This window comes from Ictidomys tridecemlineatus, chromosome 5, assembly GCF_052094955.1.
Source record: "Ictidomys tridecemlineatus isolate mIctTri1 chromosome 5, mIctTri1.hap1, whole genome shotgun sequence".
NCBI lineage: Eukaryota > Metazoa > Chordata > Mammalia > Rodentia > Sciuridae > Ictidomys > Ictidomys tridecemlineatus.
This window is the reverse complement of record NC_135481.1, coordinates 9,900,499-9,917,312: the sequence shown is the minus strand read 5'-3', so window position 1 is coordinate 9,917,312 and position 16,814 is coordinate 9,900,499. Positions and strand designations below refer to the sequence as shown.

At 50.1% G+C, this 16,814-nt stretch overlaps 1 protein-coding gene and 1 pseudogene across 4 annotated transcripts in view; both read left to right on the top strand.

The window, feature by feature from the left end:
• Arid3b (AT-rich interaction domain 3B) overlaps positions 1 to 7,917 on the top strand; it is a 45,381-nt gene extending 37,464 nt beyond the window's left edge. For 2 of the 4 annotated variants that reach the window (XM_005316796.5, XM_040274813.2), the window contains exons 6-9: positions 1,304 to 1,587; positions 1,715 to 1,969; positions 3,506 to 3,604; positions 5,376 to 7,917. In XM_005316796.5, coding sequence (XP_005316853.2) covers positions 1,304 to 1,587; positions 1,715 to 1,969; positions 3,506 to 3,604; positions 5,376 to 5,542 — 805 coding nt within the window. In that variant the 3' untranslated portion in view covers positions 5,543 to 7,917. Of the gene's footprint in view, positions 1 to 1,303; positions 1,588 to 1,714; positions 1,970 to 3,505; positions 3,605 to 5,375 lie in introns of those variants that run through there. The other 2 variants (XM_021728317.3, XR_013438692.1) reach the window with 2 other exon arrangements.
• A 136-nt stretch (positions 7,918 to 8,053) lies between these two features.
• Positions 8,054 to 9,522, top strand: LOC120886297 (small ribosomal subunit protein eS1 pseudogene; annotated as a pseudogene).
• The last annotated feature ends 7,292 nt before the right edge of the window (positions 9,523 to 16,814 follow it).

The window sequence follows — 16,814 nt, the reverse complement described above, 5'->3', positions numbered from 1 at the left end:
TTAAAAACTAAGTCTTTGAGATTGAATGATTTGGTCAAGGCTATACCAGCCAATAAGTGGTAGAGTTGAGATTCAGGCCTCGGTGTCCGTCTATCTCTAAAATCCACACTCTTTCCAGAGTATCGCCTCCCAAACAGCACTTGCGCCACAGGTGGCCCTTTTTACCTGACACTCAGCTTGCAGTCAGGCTCCATGGTACCACGACCTATTTTTGTCACTATTTGAGTTAATTTCAAAAGTCACAGAAGCAGTAGAACCACAAGTAGCACTAGAGAATGAAGGCCAGAGGGGAATCTGTTCTTTGGGAACACTCTGGAAGTTGCTATGTGAAGAATAGGGAATGAACAGCTGACACATCAGTTTGGTAGTGTGTCATGGTCTTGTTGAAAGGTAGAAGCATTTTATCTGTTGGACCTATTCCAGTAGAAGTTGGGAACAGAGCAATGACCAGAATAGCAAGGTTTGTAGGGAGAGAATTACTTCTTGGGGCACTTGACACAAAGAAGGACATTACTTCTAGGTCCCAAGCACAGCGGAAGAAGTGTTTCTATCTATCCAAATGTTAAGATCAAGGAGTCAGGCCTGGGTGTCTATCTCTAAAATCCACACTCTTTCCAGAATATTGCCTCCCAAACAGCACTTGCTCCACAAGGGACCTCATTTCTCTCAGGGCCCTGAAAAGGCACCAAAACAAATGTGAAAATGTTAGTTAAGATGTTGCTGATTTCCCTTAATGACCAGTGCTTCAGATTTGAGCAATATTTAGAATTAAGTAGCAGTTAAAGGGGCCTTAAATCAGCATGTCCAGTGATCCCAAACTTTTCTCTTCCACTAAGTACACCAACATGCCCTAGAGCTTGCCTAACAGAGGCTGCTTCCAGAAACCCATCAGCAGTCTCTGATGCTATGTTCTGGGTTTTGTTTGTTTATTTGTTTTGTTTTGTTTTGGTACTGGGGTTGAACCCAGGAGCTCTTAACTACTGAGCCACACCCCCAGCCCTTTTTATTTATTTATTTGTATGTTTAATTGTTTACTTATTTTTTGTGGTGCTGGAAATTGAACCCAGGGCCTTGTGCATGTGAGGCAAGCATTCTACCAACTGAGCTATATCCCCAGACCCCTTTTTTATATTTTATTAGAGACAGGGTTTCACTGAATTGCTTAGTACATCACTAAGTTGCTCAGGCTGGCTTTGAACTCATGATCCTCCTGCCTCAGCCTGCTAAGCCACTGGGATTACAGGCAGGCCCCACATGTCGGGCTGTTCTGGGTTATTCATCTTGCTTGCTTCCTTCCCCACAGGTATATGAAGTATCTCTATGCCTATGAGTGTGAGAAGAAAGCCTTGAGCTCTCCAGCTGAGCTCCAGGCAGCCATTGATGGCAACCGGAGAGAGGGCCGTCGGCCCAGCTACAGCTCCTCTCTCTTTGGCTACTCATCTGCTGCTGCTGCTACTGCTGCCGCTACTGGGGCTTCAGCCCTTCTCTCACCACCCAAGATTCGCTTCCCCATCCTTGGGCTTGGCTCCAGCAGTGGCACCAATACCAGTAGCCCTCGGATATCCCCAGCATCCACTCTCAGGAAAGGTCAGCAGGGCCCTTGGGGGAAGAGGGAAAGGAAGAAAGAAGGGAGCCCAGTTTCTCTGTGTCCCAAGATGGGGTTGTTGGGTGGGAAGGGTGATCGTGGATTGGTCTAGTTCCACTTCCTTCACAGGTGATGGAGTCCCAATGACTACAGTGCCCGTGCCAAATCGCCTGGCTGTGCCCTTGACTTTGGCAAGCCAGCAGGCCAGTACCCGGACTGCCACACTAGAGCAGCTACGAGAGCGACTGGAGTCAGGAGAGCCTCCTGAGAAGAAGGCTTCAAGGCTATCAGAGGAGGAGCAGCGCCTGGTACAGCAGGCCTTCCAGCGCAACTTCTTCAGCATGGCACGGCAGCTCCCTATGAAGATTAAGATCAATGGCAGGGGTGAGTGCCAGGCTCAGGGCTCAGTCTTTCCTTCCTGATACATGCCAAATCCAACTCCATTAGAGTTTCATTCACATCTCCTGGGACCGGGCAGGCAATGAGGTAAAGTACATAATCCTGACCTAGAAGGGGCTCCTTCAGATCTGCCTTCCAGGTCCCAAAAGAGAACCACATGGAGTTTCTTTGGCAACTAATATCTCTGTTCATCAAGCTGAGGTTTTCTAGAGAACCAGAAGTTGCTTCAGGCAGTGCCCTGGGAAGTCAAAGACAGCTGCTGTACTTCTCTTCCCCACCCACCTTTTGATCTGTCTAAATTAAAGGGCTTGGCCTACCCCCCGTACCTCATAGGATATAGGCCAGAGCAGGGTACTGTGGTCTGGCCTTCTGGTCTGGGAGGACAATATACTTGTTGTTCCTAAGGCTCAACAAGGGGTCAGCAGGGAAACATCAGAGTGCTGGAGGCCATCAGGAATAAAAAGTAGGAAATACAAGTTTGGCGACATAAGTGACATCTTTCCCCTTCCCCTCTACATCTTTCTAGTGGCCCACCTTCTCTTTTTCCAAAAAACTATCTCCATTTTTCTTATTCCTCTTTCTCCCCTTTCCCCTCACACACCTGTTCTTTGCCATTCTTGCTGTGACTCTGTCTCACAGCAGACATGCATAAGCATGTCCTGGAAGGAGGCAGGTGTGAAGAGAGCTAGTGCAGATTCCAGGGCAGCCAATCCCTCACTGTTCCTGGGTGAGGAACAGAAGGAAGCTAGATGGTAACAGCCATTTCAGGGGCCTGCCGCCCTGTTCCTGTAAAAGCCAGAGGCTAACAGAAATGCAGCTCACTTGGAAGAATTCTTGGTGCTCTGTGTGTTGCAGAGACAGAGTCCCTGTGTGCTAGCTGACCAAGTATTGAGAACATCTAATCCTGATGATTTACAATCAAGGGGCAAGGGACAGGGTAAATCCTCAAGAGTCAAGGTTGAGTTTTGTTGGTCTCTGATTTCCTATACCCAGTGTCTAATGGGTACTCATAGTTTGCCAAATCACCCCAAGAGTATTAGTGCACAACTGTAGAACTGGCCAGCCTGCCTGCTGACTGTGATCCCTTCTCTCCAAGAGCAGAGGGGAAAAGAACTGGTTCACTGAGTAACTGGGTGCAGTGGCACATGCCTGTTCTCCCAGTGACCTGGGAGGCTGAGGGAGAAGGATCACAAGTTTAAAGCCAGCCTCAGTAACCTATCAAGACCCTGTCTGAATAAAATGACTATGAGTGTGGCTTAGTGGTTTAGTGCCCCTGGGTTCAACTCTGGTACCAAAAAAATAAAATAAAAAAGAAAGAAAGAACTGGTTCACTGGAGAAAGTCAGTAGTGGGAAGCTGACTGAGCCTGGTTCCCTCTCACACTGTGTGTTCAGGAGGTGGTTATGTAGGTGCTTTCTAATGGTGTGAGGCCTTGAGTCAGGGGTTGCCAGGAAGCACCAGAGAGAACAGTAGGAACATAATAGGAGGCTTGACCAGACTTGCTTCTCCCTTTCACCACCAGAAGACAGAGCAGATGCCTCGACTGCAGCCCTGAACCTGACCACAAGCAGCATTGGGAGCATTAACATGTCTGTGGACATCGATGGCACCACCTATGCAGGTAGGCCCTAGAGTCCCGGAAGATGCCCACACAGTGGCAGCCAGTAGCAGTTCAGTTCCCTGACTGGCCCTGCTTCCTTTCACATTGTCTCAGTTCCAAAGGTAAAGGGGTTCTTCTGGACTACAGAAGAATAAAGGATGCTGAAGGATACCACCCCCAACATTGACAGACACCCTTCATCTAACTCTTTTTTGGTTGATGGTTGGTAGATTAATTGAAGAAATCATTTATGTGAGGATTCATAATCAATACTACATTAGTGCCTTTAAACATTGTAGTAACTTACAAGTTAAGTTAGTGCCCACCAAGAATGGGTCTTGCAATACATGCATCTCCTTTCTCTGACCATAACACACACTCATATTACATTATGTGTCATTCCCTTTCTTTAAAATGGACCACAGGTTGAGACCCTGGCAAAGGAGTCTAACTGCAGCACAATCGATCTACATTTTTATGGTTTCTTCCCCAGTCTTTTTCAGTTGTTCCTAAACCTAATTTACCAACAGTTTTTTGTTTGTTGGTTGGTTTTGTACCTTTACTGAGGCTCTTTAAAGTGTTCAGCTTCATATTCATAGAAACAGCAGTTCTTTTCCACTGCCATTCCAGTGGTTTAGGGACCACCTTGGGAACAAGTCCAGCTGAGTGTTGGTAAATACAACTATCATTAGGGGCCACAAGGCCTGGGCTAGGTGTCACTTGCCTGTTTTACCCAGGATGTAAAAGAGTGTCAGCCAGCCTGGAGAGGCATCCAGTACAGAGGCTTTAAAACCCTACAGCTGCACCTTCTATCAAAACTGGGGGTGTAGCTGGTTGTGATGGTGCATACCTGTAATCTTAGTGACACCCTGTCTGAGAAAATAAAAAGGGCTGGGGATGAAGCTCTGTGCTAAAGCACCCCTGGATTAAATCTCCACTTCCAAAAACAACAACAAACAACTGGAGGTGCTTTCCCAGGGCTTTGCCTGTTTGAATGCTTCTGTTCTGGAGCTACACCCCCCATACACACTGTACCACCATGCAGGCCCCATGGGCCCCCTCATGCTGTAGGTCTCTGGTGGGCTACCTACCACCAGCATCGGGGACAGGGCCTTTCCCCACCCTCCTAGTGCTTTTCTCTTCTCCAACTCCTCCCCTGTCCTTGCTGGCACCACTAAAGTAGAGTCCCTAGAGGCCTCCCCTCCTCTCTCACCCAGGTTCCTGTCACTCCCCAAAGAATACTCTGATATTCCTCTCCTGCCCAAAATTTTCAGGGCCTTCATGGCCTTTGCAAACCACACCACCTTGCCTGCGCATCTCTCCAACCCCATCTGCTATAGCTCTGGCCATCACTACCCCTTGGTTGTCCCACACGCTTCAACCAGCCCTTGTCAGTTTGCACCTCTCCCTGCTGTGTCTGTGTCTCAGATTCTCTGGCCATGCTTTTCTTCACTTGGCCACTTTTCCCGCTTCCAGTAGCCCAGGCTCACTCTCCTGCTGGATCCTTTTACATCCTACCCTCCCTTGCTCTCCAAACCCTCTCTAGTGTTCCCACAACACTGGCTACACTGGTCTCAGAGCATTTGTAATGTTTTAGCGAAGTTACTGTTTCTTCTCTGTCCCCTAAGCAGTGTGTGAGCACAGGAAGGCAGGACAGTGTCTGGGCTTCTGTTGGCACCTTGCATTGTATGGAGAGCAGAGCATACTTAGGGTTAGACCTGCAGTCAGTCAGGCCTTGTTGAACTGAGTCCGCTGTCTCTTCAGCCCACACTGTTTCTCCTCCCCACCCTAGGTGTGCTGTTTGCCCAGAAACCAGTGGTTCACCTCATTGCAGGCTCTGCTCCCCAGAGCATCGGCAGCAGTGCCAGCAGCAGCAGCAGCAGCTCTCACTGCTCACCAAGTCCTACCTCATCACGGGGCACCCCCAGTGCAGAGCCCTCCACCAGCTGGTCCCTCTGACGGGCAGCACCCAGCTACCCACTCCCTACTCCTGCCGAGAGTGAAGGAAGTTGATGCACAGAAGTTACCTCATCACGGAGCCCACATCAAACACCATTTGGCCAGACGTTGAGAGTTTGGACATGACCGTCTGTCCAGGCTCCTTTCAGGTCCTGCTGTTCTCTGGGGACAGGGAGAGGCTAGAGGGGGGGACAGGTCAGCGTTGTCCAATCAGGGATTGACCTGGAGAACTGGGCAGAGGTCTGGGTGTCCAGGTTTCTCTAGGGTTCCCCGGCCACCTCCCATCCCGGGTCACAGTGTATCGACAATCTGAAAGCCGACACAGGGCTGGAGGCCCTCCATATCCCTTCCCCTTTAATTTATTTCCTTTTCCCTGCCTTCTACCATCACCCCAACTCCACTGCTCTCTTCCTTGACCCAGTCCCCCAGTTTTAAAATCCCTTGTGGTGCTGCTAGGAGCCAAGAGCGTGCCTTCCTGGCTCTTGTCTGCAGAGCATGGGATGGGGCCCTCCCAGCCCACCTAGCCTACTGTTTGGTTCCTGGAGGGTGGGTCCCTCAAATCCAAGTCATGAATCAGTACTCAGGATCCTATATCCCCTTTTAAAGGGCCTGAGAAAGAGCACGTGAGAACAGACTTCAGTCCCAGGGCCTCCAGGCAGCTGCTGAAGAGAAGCAGAGCTTAGGCTGCCTAGGCCCTGGCACCCACTTCACACGGATCCTATTCTGACCCTCCCAAACCTCAGGCTCCCCACTTGCCCTTGTTGGCCAGCACTCCCAAGACAACCCATTTGTCCCTGGCTCCTGTCATCGTCTCTTGGGGCCATCTGAGCCCCATTTGCCCCAGATGTGCTGATGTCAGGTTCACTGAAATACCTCAGATTTGTAATTGTTGATGTTTGATTCTTCAGGAAGTATTTGCATCTCTGAAATCTTTTTTATATGTGTTTTGCTGACTTTTTGTTTTTTATTTTTAAATTGTTATTGTTGTTGCTGTTGTTGTAGCACCAAAGAAATGAGAGCGGATCACCCCAGCCAGATGAGGCTCAGTAGCCAGCCCTGGCTCAGTAGCCAGCCCCTCCAGCCCTGCCCAGGCCCCAGCCCACAGGCCAGGCGGGAGCAGGTGGGATGACTCAGGGATCACTGTGGTGGGAGGGAGGGGCAGATGGAGAGGCCCACTCTTGCTGGCTGCTTCTGAAGAGGGCCTTGACTCCTGTGTTCTGCCGCCCTCTGCTCCAGCTGACAGAGTAGGGCAGGACATCTCTCCTCACTCAGCATTCCCACCTCAGGACATGAGGTAGGTGGCTGTGGGCCCTGCTGGTGGCCAAGCTACCCAGGGAACGAGGAAATGCTGAGAGAGCTCCTTCTCTTCTCTTGGCTCCCGCTGCTTCTGTGTGTTAAGAAGGCGTGATGCTTGCACAAGGCTCGCCTCTCGGCCAAAAGAGTTCACGGGAACACCACCCACAAGAACTCCCTGGGTGGTGGCAGTGGAGATCACAGCATGGCCTATACTTGGTCCTATCCAGGGAAAGAAAGGGAAATCAAAAGCTTGCACGCAAGACATACCTCAACCTGGTAAGCAGCCGCTCTGCTGACCTGCATCTCCTCCTCCCTCCCCCGGCCTTCCACACATCTGCGCATGTGTGCACACACACGTGTTCACACTTGTGCACACATGCATTCTCACATTTACACACATTCGCATATTTTCGCACACATTTACTCATACACATGGGCACAGCCCATCCCCTGGGGGCTGCCCCTCTGGCCTCAGAAGCCTTTCCCTCCAGGCACATGCCAGGTGTGGGCAGAGAAGGCCATCTGGAATCTGGTGCCAGTGAGAAGCCCAGGTGGCTGATTCTGGGCCCATTTGAGAGAGTCTCAGACATTTGGCCAATGTATCTTTCTCAGGGTTTGGTCACAAAAGAATGGACTCTTCCCACCCAGAAGATGCAGGGTCAGTGCACTGGGTTTTTCTGGCATTGAACCCTTTCCCTTTCCTCAGGCATCATGCTGATCTGTCCCTCCGAGTGCCCTCACTCTTTCCTAAGGCCAGCAGCAGGGGCTCAGCCAGAAAGTGTGAGAGTAGAGGCACTAGCTGTTGCCCCAGCATTCACGCTCTGGCCCAAGCAGAGCTTTCCCTGGAGGTTCAGTCCTTGAAGGCCACATGGGAGGCAGTTGGCCAGAGCAACTCTGTCCCCTCCCCTTTCCCATCTTATATGTATTTTAACCAGGAAAAATGTGATAGCACATGGGTAGCCTAGGCAGTGAATAAATACCTCAGACATCCTCTTGCAGCAAGTGTCTATATGTTGTGGTTATTTTCTCTTACATGTTCTTGAATGTTTATATTTCAATAAAACTCTACCTCTTCACAAGCAGGTCTCTCTGTTGCTTTGAGTGACTCTTGCACGGTGTGAGGTCCTTCAGAGTGAAAAGGGAGCAAGGGAGCTGCTTCTCTGGTCCCCTGGCTTCTCTGAACCTTCTCCCCTGCACTGCTCACCTTTCATCCCCAGAGCATCTACTCTCAGGTTATCGGCTGTTTTAGCAGTGTACTCTATCATTGGGTAGTCACCAAAGCTGATTCCATTAGGGTTACCTCATTGTCTTGACAGGCATAGGGCCAGGGGATCACCTCTTTAGCTTAGCATGCTCCTGCTGAACTGCTAGATGAGATGCCAAGGGAAAAGACACGGCATCTAGACAAAGACTTGTTCTTTGGGATGTGGTATAACATGGACTCTATATGAACAGTCGACAGTGGACAGGTCCTTTTGGCTCTCTGAGCAGCACCATGGCGGTAGGCAAGAACAAGCGCCTTACAAAAAGGCGGCAAGAAGGGAGCCAAGAAGTGGTTGATCCATTTTCTAAGAAAGATTGGTATGATGTGAAAGCACCGGCAATGTTCAATATAAGAAATATTGGAAAAACATTAGTCACCAGGACTCAGGGAACCAAAATTGCTTCTGATGGCCTCAAGGGTCGGGTATTTGAAGTGAGTCTTGTTGATCTGCAGAGTGATGAAGTTGCGTTTAGGAAGTTCAAGCTAATTACTGAGGATGTTCAGGGAAAAAACTGCCTGACCAACTTCCATTGCAATTGGATCTTACCCGTCATGACTACCGGTCCAGCATACAGTCACACCTGTGGATAGGTCTTTGTACCAGTGTGGGGGGCATGAGGTTCTTTGCCTCACCTCTGTTGGCCCTCAAATTTTAGCTGAACAACCATGACAAGCAGAAGGGAGGAAGATACACCAAGTCAATTGACGGCTCCTTTTGGAAAAATTGTACCACCAATGACACCATCAGCAAAAATACCCCAACACTACCACAAGTCGCTGCACCAACAGTTCACAATGCATACAAGTGAGTTCACAATGCATACAAGTGATACATAGTCCAGGCAAGTTCTGCCAGCAGTTCAGTGATGGCTATTGCAGAAGCTGTAGATTGGTTTTATCTTTGTCTTCACTGGCACTGGGATGAAGATAGGAATTCTGGCAATAATAGCTAAAGAAAAAATTATGTAACATTCCAGAAGGCACTAAAAGAAAACAATTTTCTTAACAATGTACCTTATCTTGAACAGAATTATTAAATATAATGAAAAGGAAAGGTGAAAGTAAACAGATCTGTTAACCTCCTTTTTTGTTCACATATTAAAACAATCCTCAACAGCTGTTTACCCAATTTAAATTAAACCATTTAAATCATGTGAATAAAAAAATTTTTTTGGATCCATTTTTTTATGAGCGCTCATCATATATGATATATAGACATACGTACATACAAACATACAACATAAAAGGTGGAAGCTGGAGCAACTCACCTGGGAATCTCTGGAGGTCTTCCCAGGAAGTGCCTTTATATGTGGAAGAGCCAGCTGGAGATGTTTAGGAAGAGCCCTTCCAGCAGGGAACTGATGGGTATGGAAATGCAGTGGCATCAGAGAATCTGGTGTTGGACTAGCCAGTGCCAAGGGTCAGAGGGGTGGGAGTGGTGGGGGATTGGGAAAAGATAAGACTCCAGACTAAAAGATTTGGGTACCATCTTCTGAGAATCAGAGGCTGTGTTTTAACCAGAGTTCAGGTTTAGAAAGGCTCTTCCAAGCCAGGTGAAGTAAGATATCTATAATCCTAGCAACTCGGGTGCTGTGGCAGGAGAATCCCAAGCTTGAGGCTAGCCTGGGCAACTTAGCGAAGACCTCATCTCAAAAAGGCTGGGGGTATAGTTCCATGGTAGAGCACTTGCCTAGCACATTCAAGGCCCTGGGTTTGATCACCAGCGCCACATATAAAAAAAAGTGCTTGAAGCAGCTCCCCTTAAACTCTGCCTGATGTGCTTCCTTTCCGGGAGAAGAAGGGGCCAGCCAGCATGCTAACCAGACAGAGGAAGAGCACCCAGGACTTTTTGTCCCCAGGTCTCCACTGTGCCATGCTGCCTCCAGCCAGAGGTCACTGGGTGGCAGCTCCAAGAAAAGCTTTCCCAACTACCCTCATCAGGCCACACTATCACCTGTCTACCAGGATTAGACCACACTCCCTGGGAGCTAAGGGCTGAGGGCACAGTGGTGAAGCCTAGGAATGACTTTAGCCTAATTGCCATGACAGAAAAGGGGAAACCCCCTAAGGCTACCCCTCTGCCTGCAGGAAAAGAAGGCTACCAGGTCTCTGAAATGGGAGTGAAGGTCATTGCCACGAAGGAAAGGGGAAATGGTGTCTGAGGGGCTTATGAAAGGAGGTTTGGGATCACTGCTGGGAAGAGGAAACAAAGGAGTAGCCAGAATAGGAAGAGCAGGGGGAGGGTACCCAGCTGGTGGTTGGCCCTCCACAGGAGTTAGGGATCCAAGATAGACAAGGCCAAGAGGGGCTGAGCGCTGGGGCACACAGGAGTAGTCCCAGTACTCGGGAAGCTGAGGCTGGAGCATCGTTTGAACCCAGGAGTTTAAGGTCAGCCCAAGGAACATAATGAAGCCCCATCTCAATATCTATATATATCCAAAGGGATAGAAGGGTAGGTGATCTTTGACAAGCCCCTGGCCTTCCCTTCACTGGGGGTGAGTCCTCTGTGTGTCAGGGAGACATACAGGAGTTGGGGCTATATAAGGCCAGAGGACTGAAGGGGGAGGCAGAAGGCTAGTTGGGAGCAGCACTGGGGATGTCTGTCTTCTCCATGCATGAGACCCCCTTGGATGAACTATAATTTCTCCATCCCAATTCCACTTTCTCCATTTACTGTCACTGAAATCCAGCTCTTTCCACATGGTGAAAACCAGGACAACTGATAGGTCCCAAGTTTTATGTGTCTGGTCTTCAGCCCAAGAGGGACTAGCCCTGCTCCAATCAGTGATCCAGGCAGGGGCCCACATGGCCAGTTGGGCTTGATACCCAGCCTTGGAGCAATCATGTGAATCTGGGTTGGCATCTTGGAAACCCCAGGAAAGAAGGACAGGGTGGCATGAAGCCTCATCCTCACAATGCTGCTTCAGTCTAGAGTAGATGGAAGGAGGGTTCTGGGTATGGAGCCTGGCTGACAAGAGTTCTATAGGGGAGGAATCGCAAAGCAGAATGGGAGAGGAGTTCATGTGAAGAAGAGTAGCCAGATGACCTTGAAGGAGAGACACAGCCTAAGCCAAACTTGCCTGTGGCTATTGAGGACAGTCGTGCTATCAAGCTCAGAATATGAAATATGATAGAAGAAAACGCCTTTCTGGGACAGGTTAGGGGGCTAGGGACTTGGCTGTTGTTTTGCTGTGTGACCTAGGGCAAGTCACTACCCTTCTCTCCCTGTCTGTGAAATGGTAATTGTGATGTGATCTGAGGCATAAGTGAATAACTCACCAAAATGTCTGAAGCCCAGTGCCCAAGGCCTTCAGTAGTAAGACCAAGGGGGTGTTGGTGGGCACATTGATGACACTGTACCAATGATGCCCTACAAGGACGCTAGTACCCCCAGTGGCTACTCCTCTCCCAGCTCTACTCCTAGCCACAGAATGCCCTGGGAAAGGGCCAGGTGGCCTTATTTGAAAGTCAGAAATCTTTTTTTTTTTTTTTTAATATTTATTTCTTAGTTCTCGGCGGACACAACATCTTTGTTTGTATGTGGTGCTGGGGAATCGAACCCGGGCTGCACGCATGCCAGGCGAGCGCGCTACTGCTTGAGCCACATCCCCAGCCCCAGAAATCTTAACATTGTGCCAATATGGACATTTCAGTCCCATAGGTAGGCAGAGGATAGGGAGACCTCTGACTGCAGTTGCCTAGCACAAACCCTGACAGACACAAACACAGGAGCCTGCTCCTCCCTGAGGAATCCCTGCGCACTCTTGGCTCTTCAAGACCTCTCAATTCAGTCCCTCTAATGCCAGGACTACCCTGCTTACTGGCAGTGGGCCAGGGACTGACCTCAATCTCTTGAGCTGCACTATGAGGCTGTGAATCTGTACCCTGGTGCACTGGGCCATGGTCTCCATGTTGCCTGGGAATGTCCCCTGGCTCCCAGCTGTTCTCAGGTGCTCCTCTTCTCTGTGGCTCAGAGGCTGAAGCTGGAATCTGAGACAGATGAGCAGAGGCAGACTCCACGAGGTACTAAGAGGCTGCAGCTTCTAGGCATGGGGTAGCTCTGGCTCTGCCAGGAAGAGGGAGGCCAGCCAAGCTCCTGCTGGAAGGACCCTCCCAGCCTTCTATTTTCGCTCGAAGTTGTCAATGGGGAGACCAAGACACAAAGGAACTAGACCCGGGTCCCACAAGGAGGGATCACTCTTGCCTCTTTGGAGGGCTATAAATGCAACCTGCAGGGGGTTTTAATTGGCTGGAGCCTTCCAGTGCCCTTCAGTGGCCCTGACTCTTTTCCTAAGGTGCCTGAAGAGGAGCTGGATCAGAGACAGGAGCCCTGCCCCATGGAGCTCCTCCCCACAGCCCTCAAAGCTGAAGACCTCATAGTGGAATAGCTTCCAAGCACAAGCAAACACTGCCTCCACTCAGTGGCTGTGTCACATTGGTGATCCTGAGCAGCTGATCACAGCAATGTCCTGTTTCTGAGTTTAGTAAGAAGGCAAATGAAGGCTTGATCATTGCACACTGGGCAAAAGGGACTTTGTGACTCAAACTTATTGGTCATAGGTATGTGTGCACAGCTCTATGGCTTTAGTTCCAGCTCAACCCACCTGGATCCCAGGTAGAGGGGAAATAGGGGACCAGGAAAACAAGCCCTGAATCAGGCACAAACATACTGTCCCGTGCAATCCTCATATCAATCCTATATGCAGGGACTGTCGTTCCCATTTTAGAGATGAGGAAGCAGACTTAGCAAAGGCAAGCAGGTAAGCGACACACAGTGCAGCATAGGATTGTGCAGTGGTCTGAAGACTACCCTCCTCCAGCTGACACCCAGGCCCAGGAACCTGGACGTCCTGACTCCCTGCACCCCCAGAACCCACCTGCCTGCCCTCTAGCTTCTTCCCTGTATCCCTCATCAGGGAGAAAGAAGACATGTTAGGAGAGATGTGTCTCCCAGGTCCAGCAGCACACCCCCACACCTGCTGCCCTAGCCCCACCCTTCCTCCTGAGGGCATGAGAAGACTTGTGTTTCCAATCCTGTAACAAAGAGGAGGGATTATAAGGCCTGCCAAATGTTCCATGAGGGAAAGCAGTGTCCCACACCCCTGCCCTGTGACCTCATTTTTCCACCATCTCCTCCCCAGAGGCCCTAGCTGCTCAGGGAGCCAACTGGAGCTGGGAGAGAGGTAGTGAGCCCACTCTCAGGGTCTTGGCAGGATCTTGACTGACCCAGTGTGGGGAAGGGAAGGTGATGGCTAGCTGCGCACCAAAGATTGGACCTGGGGAAGCCTGTAGGACTCTGCAGGCCTGGGCCATGCAGAATTGGAGTACTGCTGTTGAGTATCTGGCACTGAGCAGCTTCTGGCACCCACTGTTGAGCCTCCAGCTAGGAGTCTCCAGCTTGTAGCATATCCTAGACCTTGTGGAGCTCAGTCCACATCTGAGCTAGCTCCATGCCCACCTCTTGCAGGAAGTCTAGGCCAGAGAGCAGCAGGGTTGGCTCTCATTTTAATTTGGTCCTTCCCCAAGGATATAGCCACATCCTGGATCTACAGCCCCATTCTCTTAAGACTATGCCTTTCCCCAAAGAAGGGGCCATAATAGGAGCATCAGGTACAGCGCTGATGGAACAGTACTGGGAGAGAGAGCAAAATGACTAATTTCCAAATTGTACAGGTAACTAAAGATCTAGAGTGCTTGCCCCAAACCCTCTGTGCTTCACTTAATTAACTCTTTCCTTTTACATCTGAGTCCCAAAGTATCCATTGGTGACAGTCCTTCAATATTTCCTGTGTACCTAGTGCTGCCCAGAGCCCAGGTTTCCAGGTAGTCCTCTATTTCTAGGTCCTGCCCTGTCTCCCTGCACAGAGTCTCAGTGCATAGGGCTGGACCCACACAGCCTGGGTCCTTAGTGCACTTGCTTCGTGGAGATTAGTGAGAACCTCCTGCCAAGGAGTAAGAGTCTAGCCCCTTCCCAGGGCCACCTCTGAGAAAGTGTGAAGCCATGGCAGCCTGTGTTTCTGGGCCAAGGATGAGTCTAGGCTCAACGTGCTCAACCCTTGGCCCTTAATGGAGACATCTCTATGCTGACTCCTGAGTCCCACAAGACAGTTACCCCACCCTATCTTCTTCCTTTTGGGCCCAGGCCCTACCTTCCCTCCTCCAATTAGTCTTGAGCTCAGCTCTTTCAGATTCCTGGAAACAGGGGCCCAATGAGTCTTTAGAGGGCAAAGAGAGACCAAAGCTGCATCCTCTGCCTAGGAGGTCCCACCCTCAGCCCTTGTTGCCAGTTTGACCTTTGGGAAGGCAACTTCCTTCTTTCTTTCCTTCCTTGGTTTCTCCTCCCTTTCTTTTGTAGTACTGGGTATTGAACCCAGGATGTCCTACCTCTGAGCAACATCCCTTCCCTTTTTACAAATTTTTATTTTGAACAGGGTCTTGCTAAATTTCTGAGGCTGGCCTTAAACTTGTAATCCTTCTGCCTCACCCTCCTGAGTAGCTGGGATTATGGGGTGTGCCACCATCCCAGGCACCACCACCCCATTCTAAATATCGTTAGTCCAACCAAAGTCAGTAGATTGATGTGTGGAGACACAAGCCCAGTTCTCTGGAGCTGGGGAGACTGTAACCCTGGGACAGTAATCCAGTGAGTACATTGAATAGGGCAATAGGGTCTCTGAATGTTAAAACTGCTTGGAATCCCTTCAGTGCAGCTCCCAATGTATAGATGGGATCCTAAGCCTTGGAGACAAGGGACTTAGGCACAGCCACTGGGCCAGTCTGGCAGAACTGAGACAGGAACCTCCATCTGGATGTTGGTAGAAACCCTACTTCATGATGGGCCCAGGAAAAATTCCACCACACTCGCAGCCTGAGGGAGTGGGCTCAGCCAGCACTCACTCAGGGGAAATGCCAGTGTGGTCCCCAGAGAGAAGCCAAGCTGTGCCCAGGCTTCCACTGGAGGTTGGGTGGGGCCCACTTTCCACTTCCACTCGCAGACTCCTGGGGTTGGCCTGGGGCCTGTCCCTGTGGGAAAAGGACAGATGGTGAGGACTTGAGAGCATCTGGGCTGCTTCAGGAGTGACTTCCCTTCCTTCTGGTTGGCTGGATTATTCAGATTCTCAGGTCCCTGTACCTTGGGTGGGGTCAGGATCAGGCCAGGATGACCTGGGGACATCCAATACTTGACACTAGCAGTTGATATTAAATTTCAGTGCCAGCAGCAGCTGAAATGCTGCTCCTGCCCACAGCATCTGTTTCAGCCTGGGGTCCATTTGTGAAGAGATGACCTACTGCACCCCAAAGGCCCTACACTGCTAGACCTAAACCCCAGGCACTATAGAGATCAGTGTAGGGACCCATTATACAGATGAGGAAGCTAAGGCCCCAGGAGGAGAAGGGACTGGTGACTATGGCAGAGCCTGGGCCTCCCATTGTTTTGCACTAGGCCCCTGATTTCAGATTTGGGAAGGGGCTTTAGTGTCCTCAGGAAGTGTTCACTGGGGGCCCTGATCCCACATGAGTTCTTCCTCACCCCATCTCACACTTCTCAATCCCAGCAGCCATCTGGTCATTCTCCTTCTCCAGAGTCTGTGTCCTACTTCTGTGGCTGGCCAGGTAGGAGCCGTGAGGGGACAGATTGTGTCCCCATCTGACAGGACCCCCTTTCCTCTCATACCCACAGGCACTCCCATAGAGTCTTGGATTTGGCAGGGTCCAACCTGGCCCCTGCCTGCCTCAACTTCAGCCAGGATTTGGAGGAGGTGCTGGGGGCTTCCTGAGCATTGCCCCACCCGCTGCTCATGAATCTTCCTCCTATATACATTCTGGACTCTTTGCTGCTGTGTGAAAGTCTTGAGGAGCAAAATAATATGAGAGCAGCTGGGTCCCAAGTCATACCCAAGATGCCCAACAGGAAAGTAGCAGGAAGTAAGATAAGAGATGTTGTGGGTTGAATTGTGTCCACCTGCACCCCCCTCAAAAAAAAAAAAAAAGATGTGGAAGTCCCCGAGACTTCTGAATATGAACTTATTTGAAGATAGAATCTTTACACAGGTAAACAGGCTAAAATGAGGTCATGAGACTAGGAGTTAATTCAGTGTGACTGGGGTCCTTATAAAAAGGGAATGTGATCACAGACTCACACTCGGAGAATGCCATGCAGAGATGAAGGCAGAGATCAGGATGAGTCACATACAAGCTCAGGAATATCAACCATTCCCAGGAACCACCAGGAGCTAGGGGAGGGGCCTGGAACAGATTCTTCTCACAGCCCTCAAGAGGAGCTAACCCTGCCCTGTGACATTTTGATGTGAACTTGTAGCTTTCAGAACTGGGAGATAATCCATCTGCCAGGCCTACTCTGTCTATGGAGTCTCTGCAGTTCTTCCTCTTTAAATTTCAGGGCAACTGCCACGTGTACCAGCAAGCCTTCCAATACTCAGCCACCTCCTCACGAAGCCCAGGACATGATTCTTGCTTCTCAAGTTCTTTCCTGAAGAAAACTAGCACCTCCAGGACCTGGAGTGTGCTGAGAGAAATGGAGCAGTCTGGGTATAGCATGGACTTCAGATCACCCTACCCCATTGTTTTTCAATGATTTCTCTGCAAGTTAGATGTCCTCGCCATGTCTTGTTGGGAAGAGGGGTAGGGCAGAAAGGCCTTTTTCAGGGCTCCCTGGCCACCCTAAACCCAAAAGAGCCAGACTGGGACAAT